At 40.7% G+C, this 17,625-nt stretch overlaps 1 protein-coding gene across 1 annotated transcript in view; it reads left to right on the forward strand.

Annotated features, from left to right (window-relative positions):
• ALS2CL (ALS2 C-terminal like) overlaps positions 1–17,625 on the forward strand; it is a 73,159-nt gene that overhangs the window by 37,855 nt on the left and 17,679 nt on the right. The window contains exons 14-25 of the mRNA XM_074197766.1: positions 262–373; positions 3,338–3,415; positions 4,580–4,710; positions 6,349–6,522; positions 6,845–6,941; positions 9,272–9,429; positions 9,546–9,614; positions 12,019–12,192; positions 14,466–14,508; positions 15,202–15,263; positions 17,091–17,240; positions 17,460–17,556. Coding sequence (XP_074053867.1) covers positions 262–373; positions 3,338–3,415; positions 4,580–4,710; positions 6,349–6,522; positions 6,845–6,941; positions 9,272–9,429; positions 9,546–9,614; positions 12,019–12,192; positions 14,466–14,508; positions 15,202–15,263; positions 17,091–17,240; positions 17,460–17,556 — 1,345 coding nt within the window. The remainder of the gene's footprint in view (positions 1–261; positions 374–3,337; positions 3,416–4,579; positions 4,711–6,348; positions 6,523–6,844; positions 6,942–9,271; positions 9,430–9,545; positions 9,615–12,018; positions 12,193–14,465; positions 14,509–15,201; positions 15,264–17,090; positions 17,241–17,459; positions 17,557–17,625) is intronic.

A 17,625-nucleotide genomic window follows, 5' to 3' on the forward strand; every position in this document is an offset into this window, starting at 1 on the left:
AAATCCAGTGTACTTTTTCCTACAATTCATTTCCTTTAAATTATAGAAATTAAAGAAAAGGGGAAGAATAAAATATGTCAGAGAAATATGTAGCTTTCTCCTTAATTTTTCCATTTCCGCCCTAGGATCCCACATGATTTGTCTGCTGTGTGATACCTTGCCAACAAGACCCACTAGCTGTTTTATCAAGGGCTGGAGGGTGAAATGGGCAATAGTTTATGATCCAGCCCTCTGCTACAGATTGTCTGTCTCATCTTCTAGGGGGGAACGTTACATTGGATTGTGGCAGGCTGACCACCGGCATGGGCAAGGCATTGTGGTCACCCAGTCTGGCGTCTGTTACCAGAGGACTTTCCAGGCAGATAAGATGGTGGTAAGTCATTGCAGTTACTTTTAAAATTTTTTCAAAAAATAAATCATAACATTTAAATAGAGTTAAATAAAAAAGAAGTAAAAGTAGAGATCTAAACCAAGCACTAATTTCTTTCTTTGTTCCACAATTGACAACATTGTCTTGGCTTATAAAGTGCTAAGGAGCTGGAAAAAAGAACAACATATTTAAACTGCTGATATAATAAACCAAATAGATTTTTTCTTTTTTTTAGGTTTTTGCAAGGCAAATGGGGTTAAGTAGCTTGCCCAAGGCCACACAGCCAGGTAATTATTAAGTGTCTGAGTCCGGATTTGAACTCAGGTCCTCCTGACTCCAGGGCTGGTGCTCTATCCACTGTGCTACCTAGCTGCCCCTTGGTTTTGTTTTTTTAAAGGGAAAAGTCTTGGTAAAACTTGGTAAAAGCTCACATGAGCCCACTGTCCTTATATTAAATTTATCTCATCAGTGGAGAATGATTTATTCATTCATTTGCTCTTTTGTTCATTTATCCATTTATTCAACAAACACATTACTTTTGTGAGCTCAGCAGTTTGTTCAGAGGTATGGAACATATAGAGAATTTCTTACAAAGTTCCCCTTCTCAATGAGTTAATGGAAGAATAATTAGATTAACACAGATAATATGCAGTGTACACTATTACAGGATTGTTCTGAGGTTCAAATGGTAAATTGTTTTGCAAACCTAAATGTGTGGGATTTCAGCTATTTTTACATATGTATCAGAAAGATGCAAACTGCTATATGAGATCTCTGGGGAAAATTCAATAACAGTTATTAGGAGGATGCTGGAGAAATGGCTATGTGTTCTGAGAGAAGCAAAATGGTACCTTGGAAATTAAAAAAAAGGACCTGGAGTTATGATATTTGGCAAATCCTTTAATTTCTCTGGCTTACTTTCTTCATCGGTAAAAATAGGATAATTATATCTTTACTACCTGCCTCACAAGGTAGTTGTTTATGGTTTAAAAAAAATAGAGATTGAGTTTAAGAGACAAATCCATGGTCATCAAACTAACAACGGTTAGAGTAAGGTTTTGAACCCTGGTTTTCCTGATTGTAGGCATTGAGCTTTCTGACTATGAAGACAGAGTCTCTCTTTAACATATACCTTCAGAGGGGCTCTGGTCTGGCCATAGAAGCTCCTGGTGCAGCCTGTTCACTAGTCATGGCATCGTAGAGAGAAAGTTACAAATGGTTAAGGAGACCTGAGCCTCATTTAATCTCTTTGGCCTCAATGTCCTTTTGACAAAAGCCCCAGTGGCCTTGGGTAGTTCAGTTTGGGAACAATAAAGAATATTGATTAAGTCATCCCTTCTACCCTCCTTTCCCACCACCCTCCCCTCAGCTGCAAACAGTCTGATGAATATTGTACACATACATTTATATTTCACTTGTATACAGATTGGTCATTTTCTGTATGAAGAATTAGGACTAAGGGAAAAGGAAGAAAACCATGAGTTAGGAAAGAAAAGCATAAGATAAATTTTTAAAAAGCGAATGTAGTGTTCCTTCAGATTCTGGTGGTTTTTCTTTGTTTTGTTTCTTCCTCTGGATGGGGATAGCATCATCCATAGCCTATCTAGTAGGATGGTCCCAGCTCTGTGAGCTGCTGAGAGGAACTGCCTCCATCAAGGTTGATCATCTCACAATGTTGTTGTCAGTGTGTCCAATGTTCTCTTGGTTCTGTCCCTTTGCTCAGCATTATATACTAAGTATTTTACAGGGATATAAGGACAGAAAGCAATTTATAAACCATGCTCTGGTTTGGTGTGGTTGGAAGAATGTGGGATTTGAAGTTAGTTTCCTTTTGAGCATTATCATTTTGGATGAGTTGTGTTTCCCTCTTGCATTAGTCTTCTTCTTCTCTACAATAAGGAGGCTGGATCAGAGGACATAAAACTCTGAGATTCATGGGGAAGATTCCTGGTTCATTTGCTCTCTAGCTTTCTCCAGAATTGGAACATGTGTGGCTTTTTATCCTTTGAGATTCCTGGACCTGGGGTTGTCTCATTTTTTCAGTGGTCAGAAGTAGTTTTCCAATAGTTCTCCCTGCAATGGAGAAGCCCTCTTCATAATGAGGACCAAACCAAGTAATAATAATAATAATTATTATTATTATCATTATTATTATTATTAGCATTTTATATAGAATTTTAAGGATCCCAGAATGTTTTCATGCATTGTCTCTTCATCCAAATGACTTTTCTCTGGCAGATGACAGGATAATGAATTGCATATATGAGCTATGTGACCTTGGGCAAGTCATTACCTTTCTGAACTTGGTTTTTCCTCCATAAAAGGGACATGAAAATACCTGAACTGCATACTGAAAATAGCCCTGGACTTGGAGTAAGGAGACCTGGGTTTGCATCCTATCTCCCCCCCTTACTGGCTGTGTAACTGAAGAAGCCAGACTCTGTATCTTCATTTCCTCCTTTGTCAAATAGGGCAAATAACATTTATACTATCTATCTCACAAGGTCGTTTTTGTTTTGTTTTGGGTTTTGCAAGGCAATGGGGTTAAGTGATTTGCCCAAGGTCACATAGCTAGGTAATTATTGTCTGAGACTAGATTTGAACTCAGGTCCTCCTGATTCCAGGGCCTATCTATTGTGTTACCTAGCTTCCCCCAAAATAAGGGTCTCTTGACTGTAATACTAATTTTTTTTTTGCAAGGCAGTGGTGTTAAGTGACTTACCCAAGGTCACCCAGCTAAGTAATTACTAAGTGTCTGAGGCCAGATTTGCACTCAGGTCCTCCTGATTCCAGGGCCTATGCTCTATCACCTAGCAACCTACAAGGTTGTTTTGAGATAATCATAAATAAATTGGTAAATAATAAATATCTAAAGTACTTTACAACAACATGGTGAGGTGCTGACTTCTTTGGCTCCCTATAGTCTTCTTAAGCATTCACTAGGTTCACTTGTATCTCCACCACTAGGGTCCTGGAATTCTCCTGTTGGAAGATGACTCCCTCTATGAGGGCAGCTTCACAAGAGACTTGGCTTACATAGGGAAGGTAAGCAGCTTCCATTTAGCTATTTAGTGGAATGGGTTAAATAGAATAGATTCAATAGATTATAGCTTTGGACTTGGGAGTAGGATCATTTAAATTCTTCCTTCTTCCAGAATTATTATTAATGCAAAGTTTGGATAGAGCTGAGCTGTATTCCCATAGAGGGAGAGACAAGATGGTAGCATTAACTTGAGGATATCAAATCCAGTGGATGACTGGGTGAAGGGTCTTTTTGGACTTTGGGTAACTTTAAAGCTGGGGGATGGATTCATTGACTTTCAAGAAATCAATAATCAAGATTTTAGGTCCAATACCTGTGCTTCTACTTATTTTATTTTCTAATTAGTTTTAAAAATTTTTTTTCAATTACATGCAAAGATAGCTTTCAACAGTTATCTCTCTGCAAAGCTCTTGACTTCTACATCTTTCTACCTTCCTTCCCATGACATGGAGCAATGTGATTCTATTTCTAGGCTAACAGATTTGATCACATCCTCCCTCTCCTCCTCCCCACAACTCACAAAAAAGCTTAAAGCTTCTTAGTCTTAGATCAGTTCTATTCCCCAATCTGGTAGTAACCAATTACTCCCTCATTCCCCAAACTCACACCCAATAGAGTAAAACCAGTCAGAATTGTATCATTTCCTTAGTTTGGACCCTCTCTTCACTGACAAAAGTCCTAAGTTGGTAGGAATTTCCAGATGTTCCTCCCTATTGCCAGAGCCCTGAAGAGCTCAAGGTCACCTCTAGGCTGTAATGAAGTTAGAGGAGGAATTTAGTGTTGATAGTCATTAACTCCTTCTTGGTCATATTTGCTTTTATGGCAGGAGCCTTCTATAGTCAATGACTATCAATTAATCAAGACAAATAAGCTTTTATTAATCTCCTACCAGGTTCTAGGCATTGTGTCAAGCCTTGGAGATACAAATACAAAAGAGAGATAGTCCTTGGTATGAGTACATTGTGCAAAAGCTATGAAGTAGAAAGGTAGGTAGAGCAGGCTAAGGGTAGCCTGTGCCTGGTAAAATTATGGGATAAAATGGATGAATTCCATCAGAGTAACTTGATAGCAACCAAAGGTCAGAAAATTAGCTCCAAATGGAAAGAGTGTCTTCTTGAATGAGAAGGTAAGGCACAACATCCTATTTTGTTCTCTCTTTGTTCCAGGGCAAAATCACTTTCCCCAATGGCTACTTCCTGAAGGCTTCCTTCAGTTCTAGAGTTGGTAGGGGTTTTCATACCCAGGGGGTCCTGGAGACCACTGCTCATCCCCTGGATCCCATGAATACCTGTAAACGGTAAGAACCCAGCTCTTTTACCTTCAAGACTCTATTCCTAAATATATGCCTATATCCTATTCCTAAACATTTGAATATAGATGGGGCAATTACCTTTTTGTTTCTTGAATCAAGGAAAGTAGGCCTAACCTAAAGGTTTTAATGAATTCCATTAGGTAAATGAAAGCATGTGGAGAAACAACTAGGTGGATAGAATGCCAAGCTTGAAGTCAGGAAGATGATTCATATGGTTCAAATCAGATACTTACTGGCTAGGTGACCTTGGATAAGTCAGCTGAATCTGTTAGTCAGCTGAATCAGTTTCCTTTGAGAAAGAAATGGCAAACCACTCTGGTATCTTTGCTAAGAAAAATCTCAATTGGGGTCATGAAGGGTCAAATGGGATCATTTCAGGCACAACTGAAATGATTGAACAACAACAGAATACTATAGCTAAAGGATATGGAAGTATTAGATCTGGAAGGGCCTTTAGAACAAAGAATATCCTATGAGTTAGCAGGGACTAGATCATTATACTAATAAGGGACCTTAGGCCATGATCATAGATCTCACAACTAAAAGGAGTCTTAGAAAAAAAGAATGTTGGTGCTTTGGATATAAAATATAAAATGTTACAATGAAAACTGCCTTTAGAACAATAAAGATAAATACTGCAAAGAACCTTAGGATCCATCTAGTCTTATAGCTACAATGCCATTCTTGTTACCTATCCCTAGGAAGCAAATTCAGAGTTGGGCACTCATATTGCACTTTGAGGCCCTGCAGTTGATTTGCTTTTCCTTACCTACATTTCCCTTCTCCAAATTCCCCTCCTCAGTTTGGTTCAGTCCTTAATAGCAGAGGTGAGCAGAGAGGGACCCAGGGGAGCCCATTTGTTTCTAGCTCCATACTTCTTTCCTTTTCCTTCCCCTTTGCTCTCACACAACATGCTCATCTTGTCTGCTGAATCCTTGGCATTACCCTCAAATGAACTGCTGGTTCATTATATTTACCAGCAATAGGATTATTGAGAGTGGGGAATCTGGGATCACCCTGGCCTATGCATTGAGGAATGGATTGAGCTCTGACTTAGGAACTTCTATAGATCAGTGGTGTCTAACCTTTATGTTCTGGGTTGTATTGCCCAATAAAACCTTGTCAGTGTGGGTCAGAAGAGCTAAAAGTTGGCTGAGGCCAGAAAAGTAGACTCTATCCCAGATGTACAACAGATCATAGATTGAAGGGACTCAGGATGAATGGAGTAAGGGATCCCTAGGGACATAATATGACTCTTTGCCTCTTGTTTCTGTCTTCTCTCATTCTTCCTCTTTGCTTTCTTTTATCTACCTCCTTTCGCTCTTAATTCTTTCTATCATTACCTGTTCCATCTATTTAGCTATTCCGTGGATACCCAAATACTCAGGAATAGTTTATAATCCACCTGCCTAGGACATTATTATTTTCCTCTATTTATTCTTCTCTGCTGGTCTTCCTGTCCCTTGCCATTCACTTTACCTGGTCCTTCCAGAGCCATGACCCCTCCTGGTGTGTGACATGGGGATATGGGATGGAGAAGAGGTTTAAAGGCTGGAGGGGAACAGCACTGGCAGGTGTGAGCCTGGGTCATATGAGCCAGGTCCTCTCTCTCCCTGTCTCCAGCCAGTTGGGGCTAGATGACTTCCCTGTGGAGAACCGATGGCAAGGTATCTATCAGCAGTTCCAGAATTTCATCCGCTGTAACTGTCCAGAGGATGCTCAAGAGGCTTTCTTGGGCTTCCATATTCAGACAGCCAAGGAGATTCGGAAATCCCAGGAATATCTCTTCTGTGACAGGTAAGAGTGGAGCTAGGTCACCCAATGGTGAGGAGAGAGGATCACAGGTCAACTCCTAAAGGAAGCTTCCCCTTCTTATTCTCATTCTTGGACAGATAGATGGACGGATGGATGGGCGGGAAGGTTGTGTCTCTCATCAGTCACCCTCACTCCACTTTATTTACTGAGGCCTTCCTTGTGTCTAGCCCTTGCTGAACTCTGAGAAGGAGCAGGAAAAGGGGATATCCCTAGACCGAAGGGAGGGAAACAAGGCCAGGAAGTGGGGCCCCTCTCCTTAGGATGATGAATTCCATGAGATGTTTTGGTGTCTTCTGGGACCCAGAAGTAACCCGGATGAAGTCTCAGCAAAGATCAAGGACATACTTGCAGAACTGCCAGCACACCGGGAGCCAGAGTCACTCCAACTCTACCTACAGAAAGTAATGGGGGCTGGTGAGGGAGGGAAGGGAACTGTGCTTCTGGCAGGTGTCTACCCCAGCTTCCAAGGCAGATGCCCATAGGGAATGTGAATAATAGTCTCAAACATGGGTCTTGTTTTATGCCTTTCAAAGCAGCCTGGTATTGTGGAAAGGGCTCAGGAACTTGAGCCATGGATACAGTGGGTTCTTATTTGTCCTTTTTAATTTATTAGTGTTGTGACCATAGGCAGGCCATATAACCTTTCTGAGTCTCAATGTCCTCTGTAAAATGGAGACAGTCCTTGTGAAGAATAAAGGATAGGTTCAGAAGAGACAATGCATGAAAACATTCTGGAATCCTTATAATTCTGTATAAAATGGTAATAAACTTTATTATTATTAATACTTGGCTTGGTCCTCATTATGAGGAGGACTGAGTAGAGATTATCACTCCCATTTTACATAAGAGAAAGTTGACACTCAGAATGGAGAGAAGATTAAAGGATCAGGTCCTAAGCTTGAGGCTGTCATGAATTCTTCCCTTTTGCTGGGAACAATCTAAGGGATCTTTTGCATTTGGCCCTAAAACCTTTTCCTTTTTTTCCTTTTTTTTAAAACTTTTTTAAGCCTTCCTTGATTTTTGAACTCCCTTTTGTCCTTCCCACTCTCAGGCCATCCATTCATGCATCTACCCATCTATTCATCCATTCATTCATTCATTCATTCATTCATTCATTCATCACTCCTACATTTCCTACTCTTGGCTATGTATAAATGGCTGAACATTTTCATTGGTTTATATGTTCATCCTTCCCTTCCTATTCTTGATCCAGTAGAGAAAGTGAATATGTTGGAGTTGGGAGGCAGAGAGTAAGCATTGGTGATGGCCTTTCTCCCTCCCCCCCTTTTTTTTTTGCTCTTTCCATAAAGACATTTAGGGTTGCCTTGTTAGTAAGAAGAGGAAGGGATGGAAGATAGGGGGTTTCCTAGTCACAGAGAGTTCTTGAATGATGGATAGGTTATTTGGGAGCAGGTGACATGTGATTTAGTAGGCAGGGAAGAGACCCAGGGCAGTGCAGCCTTTAGCCCTGAGTCTTTTTATTCCCTTGGTTTAGTGGTGGTGGTGGTCTCCAGGGAGCAATGGTGAAACTTTGGTCCTGATCTAATTTGATATTTAGCCTTAAAGAGGCTTCTCTACCCTGAGAAGCTTAGAGATCTGCTGCTACATCTAATCTCCAATTCTCTACCACTGTAACTGTATGTATGGTCTGTTCTCCCTCTTCCCATTCTCCCATCTGTCTTCCCATTCTCCCAACTGTTTCCATACTATAAGAGCCCTAGGTTTATTTAAAAGAGTAGATGGTTGGTTTCAAGTGTCATTGGTTGGGTGACTTGGGCAAATCATTTCACCTCAGAGTGCCCTGAGCAATTCTATAAGGAAAAAAATAGATTCATCCAAATGAGTTTGGGAAAACCCCAATTCAGAGTTTATTCTCATGAAAGAAGACTATTCTGGGCACTGTCACCTAGATGTCTCAGTGATTTTATAATAGACTTGAGACTAAACTGAGGTCTCTTGTCTTATCTCCCCTCTCCCACCCTCTCCTTAGTCACTTTTAGAGCATTGATAAGGAGTCAGGAAATTTCATTTCAACTTTCTTCTGAATGCTGACTTTTTATGTTCTATGTTCTTTGATATCCTGTGTTCTAAGATTCCACCTATCTTTCTCATTTTGTGTTCAAAGTTAATGTGTTCTAGAGTCTCTTCTAGCCCTGATAGTTTAAGTTCTAGATCTCAGGTCTCTTCCCAATTTTGTCATTGTAGAATTCCAAAGTCCCCTATAGACCAAACATTCTATATTCAGTATCCCACGGAGCCTCTTGGTCTTGACATTCTTTGTTCTTGGGTCCTTCTGATTTCATATTGTGTAGACTAGGGGTTCTGAAACTAGAGTCCACATGGATAGATTTCAGGGGATTCCCTTTGAGAAAATAAAATTATATCTGTATTTTTGCTAAAGTTTAATGGAAATTTTGTTTTTCTTTTAGTTATTTAAAAGTGTTGTTTTGGGTAGGGGCCCACAGACTTCACCAGACTGCCACAGGGTGTGTCCCTGACACAAAAAAGTTAACCTCTGGCATAGAAGATGGGTTTTTGTTTCCTTGGGTTCCTGCTTTCTTTATAAAGAACAAATGGGGGCACTCAACAGTACCCTCTCTTTCAGGGTACCTAGGAGTGCCCTAAAGGTCAGACAACCCATATTAAATGGGACAGGCCCTGAATTTTGAAGGGCAGTTTTAAGATTTTGTGATTCTCTGAAGGAGTTTAGAACCGTCCCTTTACTGTGCAGGCCCTGAAATCCTCTGTGCACCCTCTGGGGAAGCTGCTGAAGCTGCTGACAATGGCCTTCCAGACCACTTACTCTGGGATTGGAGCCAACAAACACCTGCTCGTCCTGGCTCAGGAAGAAGTGCAACATCATGCCAAGGAAATCTGGGCTTTCTATCAGTAAGTTGGCAATGGTAGGCAGGCCTAAGATGATTTCTAGATCCCTTCCAACTCAAGATTTTCAAGATTCTGAGAGGAGGGCATATAAAACCTTGTTTCTTTTCTTATGTTTATAGGGGACTGTTGCAGGTGGCCTTGAAACAGCAAGGCCAAATTCAAGAGGAGAGTGAAGACACTAGTAAAAGGTAACAGGTCCTCCCTGCATCTTGGTGTTTACTGAGCTGTCTCTAGGGCTTTGACTTTCTGGAGATGGGATTCTGTCTGCTTCACTCTCTGCTCCCCAGGGATTAGGTTTCCTGTATGTGGCTGACTCAGACCCCTAGTTTTCTCTCTGAGAAGTAAAGTGGAAGAGACAGTGGTTGCATGTCCCAAGACCTATGTTCAAATTTCAGTTCTTTTAGCTTTGGGACCCTTTCACAGTAAGAAAAGGGGTTGGACCAATCTTGAAGTTGGCAAGACTGTTGACTAATCTTTTTTTCTTTAATGTAAAATTTCCAATGTAAATACTGGCCAGACAAGTTGGCTGGATTAGATTCTAGGGCTGTATTTTGTGGATCCTGGGACTGGTTATTCTCTAAATTCTGTCCAGCTCTAAATCCTATAATTCTAATCTCGTTCTCTGGACCTTACCTCCAGAGGAGGGGAGTCCCATGGATAGGGTCATGTGGAGGAATAGAGGAATGAATGCACAGGTTTGGTGGGGAAGAGAAGGTTGGGTACATTTCCTACAGCAAAATCTGTGGATTTCAGTAATCTAGGCTTCATTGAGGGCTGATCACATTTAGTATGAATGTTCTTGCCTTTGCTCCAAGTTTGTCCATGTCATTCTTACTGTATTTTATCTTTTGTACCATTTACAAATTCTCATCTGCTAGCACTTTACAAATGGAGAACTGAGACTTGGGGATGATCAGTGGCTTGCAAAAGGTGAAATGAGGCTAAAGAGAAATTTGACATTGGTAATATGAAAGCAATTTTAATTAAAATGAAAATGGTGACATATGTGATAGAGGCTTTGGTACTCTGTGGCCTGAGTCATTCACTTCAATCTTGAGCTAGCAATGATTAAGTACCTACTCTATGCAGAGGACTGAATTACAAACAGAGATTTGTACATAGGTTGTTAAACTTTTTGGTGTCCTGATCCCATTATACTTTTTTTTTTTTAGGTTTTTTGCTAGGTTTTTGCAAGGCAAATGGGGTTAAGTGGCTTGCCCAAGGCCACACAGCTAGTTCATTATTAAGTCTGAGACCTACTATCCACCTAGCTGCCCCTCCCATTATACTCTTAAGAAGCCTCTTTCAAAGAACTTGTCTACTCATGCCACCATCTTAGCTCCACCCCCAAGGGTGAGCTTTTAAGGAGTATTTAGGAAAATATAGGGAAATATAGATGAAGTATGAGCAGGGATCCAAAAAACTTTTCTTTATGTGGATTATTTTCTATCAATATCATATTGTAAATTAAAACTGATAAAATATATCTATCTATCTATACATTTGCTATCTATCCAGCAGGTCGATGTAAAATACTGATCAATGTGGATGGGGGAGTCAGAGTCTAACGGCTTTCTGGTTAGGTCCATACTGTCCTCATGTCTAAGGCCAGCTCCCTCCTGAGGGAGGCAGGCCCCTTCCCTTTCATCCTTTCCTTGAGGGAAAGGGAAGCACATCAGAGCCTGAAATATTTTCAGATAGGGAATCCTGGAGATATACATGTATATACATCTTAAACTGAAAAGGCTCTCAGAGGCCATTTAGTTCAACCCCTTATTTTATAGATGATGAAAGTAAGACCAGCAGAGGTGAAGTGACTTACTCTAGGCTTCCAGGTAATAAAATTCTGGGGTGGGATTTGAACCTTTCTGACTCCAGAGATAATGCTCTTTTCAGTGTACTCAGTGGTTCAAGAACCTCTTGCCTTTTCTTCCCATTCTGAACCATCTAAACAAGGACTTGAAACACAGTAGAGAGAGAGAGAGAGAGAAGAGCCTTGGACTGTCAGGAGGTCTTAATGAAGCCTCTAGTTCCATTAGAAACTAACTCACTCTATGACCTTGGAATCATAGATTTAGAGCTAACTGGGACTTCAGAAATCATCTGGTCCTCTCCCCCCAGGACTTAATTCTCTTCTGGTAAAAGTTGGGAATAAGGGGTTTTTTTTTCTCATTCACTCTGGTATTGGGAAAATCAAATAAGACAATTCTCGTCAAACTATTTTAAAGTTTAAAATATAATGAATTTATTTTGGAGGGTATCAAAATGAGAAAGGCTGAGCTTCCTCTTAATAGTTGTTTTATTGAGGGTATACCTGTACCCTTGAGCTTATTGGGGCAGCATGGTGGCACAGTGGGTAGAGTGCTGGGTCTAGAGTCAGAAAGGCTCCTCTTTATAAGTTCAAATCTGGCCTCAGACACTTGCTAGCTGGGTGACCCTAGGCAAGTCACCTAATCCTATTGGTCTCAGTTTTCTCCTCTGTAAAATGAACTGGAGAAGGAGATGACAAACTATTCTTGGGTCTCTGCAGGAAGGTCATACTAAGCATCATCTCTGCAGATACATATCCACCTAATTCTTCCTTTCTTCCAGTCACCCTGAGGCCTACAGGCTGGTCCTGCCAATCATCCTGCCCTGCTTCTATCCAGAGCTCTTCATGCTATACATGTTGTACCATGAGAAGGAAGATAACCTCTATAGCCAGGGCATAGCTGACCTGAGCCTATTCTCAGACACCAAGCTGCTGGAATGTTTGGACGTGCAGAAGTGAGTGGGGTCCCCTTGGTTCTGACTCCTTTCCATCCCAGATCCCGAAGGAACCCTTCTTGGGTTTGCTCTCTCTCTCTCTCTCTCTCTCTCTCTCTCTCTCTCTCTCTCTCTCTCACCATTCTTTCTTCTCAGTGCCATTTATGTCTTTTTGTTGATTCTCCAGAGAAAGGAGTTGCTTGGAGGATGGATTAATCATCCATCTCCATTTCTTGGTGCCAGTGAGGTTACAAAGGGTACAGAAAAGTCATCCTTTCTGATACACTCTGGCCATTGCTTGGATTTTTATGGGACAGTAATTTTACCTGTATTCAGGAAAAAAGTACTCTGAATAACCAGATAAAATTATCTTGGATTTTTTGAATTGGGAGGCTTTAGAGGCCAACCAGTTCAACCCCATCTTTTTACAGATGAGGAAATTGAGTCTAGAAGGGTTAGGTTACCTATAAGGGGAAGAACAAAGCTATGAACCCAGGCCTCTCTTCTACTATATAATGGTGTCACATGTTGGGGATGTTTATGTGAGCACTGGCCTGACCCTACAGTTTTCCTCTCTTGTATAATTCAGCTTTCTTGCACATAGAATTTGGGGACCTTTCTATTACCTGTTTCTTTGTGGACACTATGCTTCTGTTTTATTATTATATTATTCCAGGGGCATGGTATGTGAATATTTTAACCTATTCTCCATGTGCCTAGGACAGGGCTCTGTCATACAGCAAGAGAGGGATAGTGTCCAAGAAAAAATATTAATAATGTACTCTGCAATTTAGTTTGCCAAAGGCAATTTCTTTTAATTTAATATTAATTTATATTCAAACTACTTCTAGCATCTGGGATAGTTCCCCAGATTATCTGACATGATTTCTGCCAGGAAGATTTTAGGTAACATTTATAGAAATCTTGAACAAAGAAAAAAATCATAATTTGTTAAAATGGAATTTGGGGTTAACATTCTAGACCTAGTCAGTTCCTTTTTGGATTCTTCCTCCTAAGGAATTCCTTCCTTTGATCAAAATCTTAACCTTGAATTCCCAAAGAGAAGACACAGTCCTTAGGTGGGTCAAGAGGCCAATCACTTCAAAGAAGAGGGGAATAGCTAGATGATCTTATCTATTTCCAGAGTTATGTTCAGTTATCATTCTTACTGAATTTCAAAGGAAGTTTCCAGCCTTTGTTCTGACTATTTGCCTAAAGGAAACAATCTGGAAAGGCTGGAGAAATCTTTCTTGAGAGACTAAAAAGGAATTTTTTTATTTTGTTTCATTTAAAATAGGCTTGCATAACAGTTTGGTACAGACTGATGGGCTTAAGCCGAAAAGTAGGGCTACAGATGGTCAAAATCATTGAGAATACATAATCTGGGATAGAAAGGAACCCTAGGAAGTCATTCACTGGGTTTATATTTCTCTGGAGGTAGGTCCTCAATGAAACCATCATTGGTAAGGTAAACATCTAATTAGTCTTTAAATTCCCCAAGCTGGAGACAAGGTATGTTAATTGGGTAAGCTCCAGGCTGGGAGTCAGGAAACCAGGCTTCAGTTCTTCTTCTAATTAACTATGATCTCAGGAAAACCACATCACAGTAATAACCATAACAATAATAACTAGGATTTACACAACATTTTAAGGTTTGCAAATTACTTTGCACATGTTACCTCATTTAATTCTTACCACAATCTAGGTGCTGTTGTTATCATTTTATAGATGAGGAAACGGGTTAGATGAGGCAGTCAGGGGTTAACCAGAATTATTGAGTGCTTTCAGCTAGTTTTCAACTCAGGTCTATCCAGACTCCAGATCAAGGTTCTACCCATTATACTATCAGAAGCTTTAGTGGGGAGTGGAGAGCTTGAGAATCTGGGTTTTTACTCTTCTGTTCCTTACTATTTCTGTAATTTTGGGCAGGCTTGGTCTTTATGCCTTTCTAAAATGAGGGATTTATTTAAGATATCCCTGGTACCTTTCTATTACTAAATTCTACGATCTCTCTGGGTCTTGATTTTGTTCTCTGTCCAATGAGGTTGAAGTCAATATTATAGTATTTATATCAGAAGGAATTTGTGATCAACAATTAAATATAAATAAGGTGGGTATGTTGGTAGGGGACCATATAGCATAATAGTGGTGGAATCATTGATCTCTATGGGTCTTTTCAGTTCTAACGGTACATGCTTCAAGAATATTTTATAGCTTATTTTGGCAAAATGTTCGATGACATAACCAGCCCTTTTCCCTCTTGCTCTCTGCTAAATGTGTTCTTCTTGTTCTAGGCATCTGTGGCCTCTCAAGGACCTCACACTGACAGCCAATCAGGTGAGATGACTGCCTTCTCAGATAGCTAAACACCTAATTTCTGGTAGGATGCCAGATTGGTTAAGGTGGGTAGAGACAGAAGGAGGGACAAGAAGGTTCTGTTGAAGTTATTGGCATTAGGGAAGGCTTCTGGCTTGCTGGAGGAAATGGGTTGTGTAGAGGTTAGGAAGAGAGGTTTAAGACGAAATAGATAGGAATGCAGCAATTTTAGGGGGTTGTGCTGACAACAAAAACATACCAGGAATGAAAAATATACTTATGTTGTCTAGATTAGAGAAGAAGCAAGTTGTAGAACGAGCACTGGGTTTGGAGTCAGAACTGTAGTCCTGATCTAACCTCATACTAGCTATGGATTCTTGGGGAAGTCATTACTCTGAGTTTCTTCTGCAATTTCCTTTTTAGCTTTCACAAGCTGGGATAAGTTATGATGAGAGAATATGGGTCTTTAGGTGGTCTAATCTGACTTGTCCTGGCTTGTAGGATTGATGAATCTTTAATAGGTCAGTTATAGGCTGGGGTTCAAGGGTCAATTAGGGCTAGCTGAGGACAGCGATTGAAGGGGAATGTCGAAGGGCCGAGAATCATCAGAATGTAGGCCTCTAGATTCTAGGTTGGCCTATGGAAAGACTAAGATAGTGAGGAGATTGGGTAGGAGACCCCAGGCTGATTTTGGTTCTTACTGTCCCCTTACAGAGACACTCCCTGGTTAGAGACAAGTGCTTCCTCTCTGCTACAGAGTGCTTGCAAAAGATCATGTGAGTCACCCTTTCAGGGCCAGCTACCCCATTTGAGAGTTGGGTGGACCCTGTGGGGCCTTTCCTCTCCTCCCATTGGAGAGGGTCAGAACATTCCACTTTCATTCTCACCCGTAGCTGGAGACCATACCCATATTCTATTCCAGTTAGCCCAACTGCATGCCAGTAAATACAGTTGCCTTGACTTGAGACCTTAATGCCTCCATGTTGCCATTATTCATGCAGGTGTGCCCTCCAAGATTTTGCTTTGTTCATCTATTTTTTTCAAACTTTTATCAAGTGACTCTGAACTGCTTTTTAAGTGGATATACAAGACAAGTCATAATTTGGCCCCACCAGCTCCCAATTCACCCATTCATCTGATTCCGCAGTAAAGCAAGAGATGGGTCCATCAAAGCTCCCTCCTCACTGTATTGAAGATAAACTCTCAGACAGTTTTCAATACCCCTATTAACAGTTTCCTTTGTCAGTTGATTCTGTTCTACTCTACCAAACTTCATGCCTTTAGCAATATTCCCTGCTTTGCCTTAGGTTTTTGTAGTCTATACTCTTTAAGTACATTGGCCATTCTCTGGATGGAAGCACTGCCCCTTCTCTCTACAAGTGTATCTGTTTCCACCAAAAAGTCTTCCATGATTTATTCTGGCTTGTTCTACTTTCTCCTGCCTCTTAGTTTTAATGCATTTTCGACTTAGCTAATACCACTCTGAACTTGGTTATGTATTTTTTTTAATGTGCGTTTCCACAAGAGTCCACTTGCAATTGATTCCTGGCTTACACAGGGGACTCCTCAGTGCAAGGCTTTATTGTTCCCCATTAGACTCGGAGTTTTTTGAGGTATGGGTCTTCTGGGTCTTCTTTCAGACTGGAAGGGATTCTTTTTTTTTTTTAATTTTTTTAAATTTATTTTGAGTTCTACAATTTTTCCCCCAGTCTTGCTTCCCTCCCCCAACCCCCCACAGAAGGCAGTTTGCTAGTCTTTACATCATTCCCATAGTATGCATTGATTTAAGTTGAATGTGATGAGAGATCATATCCTTAAAGAAGAAACAAAGTATGAGTATAGCAGAATTACATAATAAGACAACAGTTTTTTTTTTAAATTTAAGGTAATAGTCCTTGGTCTTTGTTCAGACTCCACAATTCTTTCTCAGGATACAGATAGCATTCTCTGACACAGATACCCCAAAATTGTGCCTGATTGTTGCCCTCCTGGTAAGGTTGATCATCACTCCCATGTTGCTGTTAGGGTGTACAGTGTTCTTCTGGTTCTGCTCATTTTGTGGAAGGGATTCTTGAGAGTAGGGATCTCCCATCAGGCTGGGAGGGGTAATGTGGAGAAGTACATTCCAGATTGAAGTTTCTCTTCCCCTTTCATTTTCTCTCTCCATCTCTCTTCCCCTCCTCTCTACCAAAGTCTGGTCTGGCTTAAGTTATGGTTCTACATGAAGGAAGATTTAAAGATGAAAAGATGAGATGACCTTAGGATGTCCTACCCTTCCCCAGGTGACAAAATGAAGTCAGGAGACCTGGTTTCAAATCTTGACTTTTAGGGTTTTTTTTTTTTGCAAGGCAAATGGGGTTAAGTGGCTTGCCCAAGGCCACACAGCTAGGTAATTATTAAGTGTCTGAGACAGGATTTGAACTCCAAGGCCGGTGCTTTATCCACTATGCCACCTAGCTGCCCCCAGAATCTTGACTTTTACACAAGCTATGTGATGATCTCAAGCAAACTTCACTGTTTCTTAGGAGGCTGATGAAGCTGACAAGTTTCATCATTAAGACCTGGTCTAAATGAGAGCTATTTCTACTACCTCTCTACAATAGCACTACAGTGGATCCCCGGGAGAAGCTGGAGATGCTTGAGAAGACCTATGATGAGATTGAAAACACGGTTTCCCGGGTTTTGGAGAGAGAATATAAGCTTCCTATGGATGACTTACTGCCTTTACTCATCTATGTTGTATCCCGGGCCCGGTAAGCCAATCTTACATAGGAGATAGCAGAAGGTTGGTATAGATTGGATATACAGGGACTTAAGCATGGGTCACTTTTGTCTTTGTCAACTGGCTTGGGTGGTGGTAGAAATTCTTAGCACAAGATGGTTTACAGGATGCCAACAGGGAAATCATAAACAACTTCCCTACAGCACTCCAAAAGTAGCACTTGAGAAATTTCTGGGTTTGTATTTCCTAGGATCCAGCATTTGGGAGCAGAAATTCACCTGATCAGGGACATGATGGATCCCATTCACAGAGGAGGCTTGTATGATTTTCTGCTAACAGCCCTGGAGGTGAGTTCTCTTTCTAGAAACAGATCCAATTTATTAATAGAATCAGGTTGGGACTGGAATGGACCCTAG

The sequence above is a fragment of the Macrotis lagotis genome, chromosome 8 (genome assembly GCF_037893015.1).
Source record: "Macrotis lagotis isolate mMagLag1 chromosome 8, bilby.v1.9.chrom.fasta, whole genome shotgun sequence".
NCBI lineage: Eukaryota > Metazoa > Chordata > Mammalia > Peramelemorphia > Peramelidae > Macrotis > Macrotis lagotis.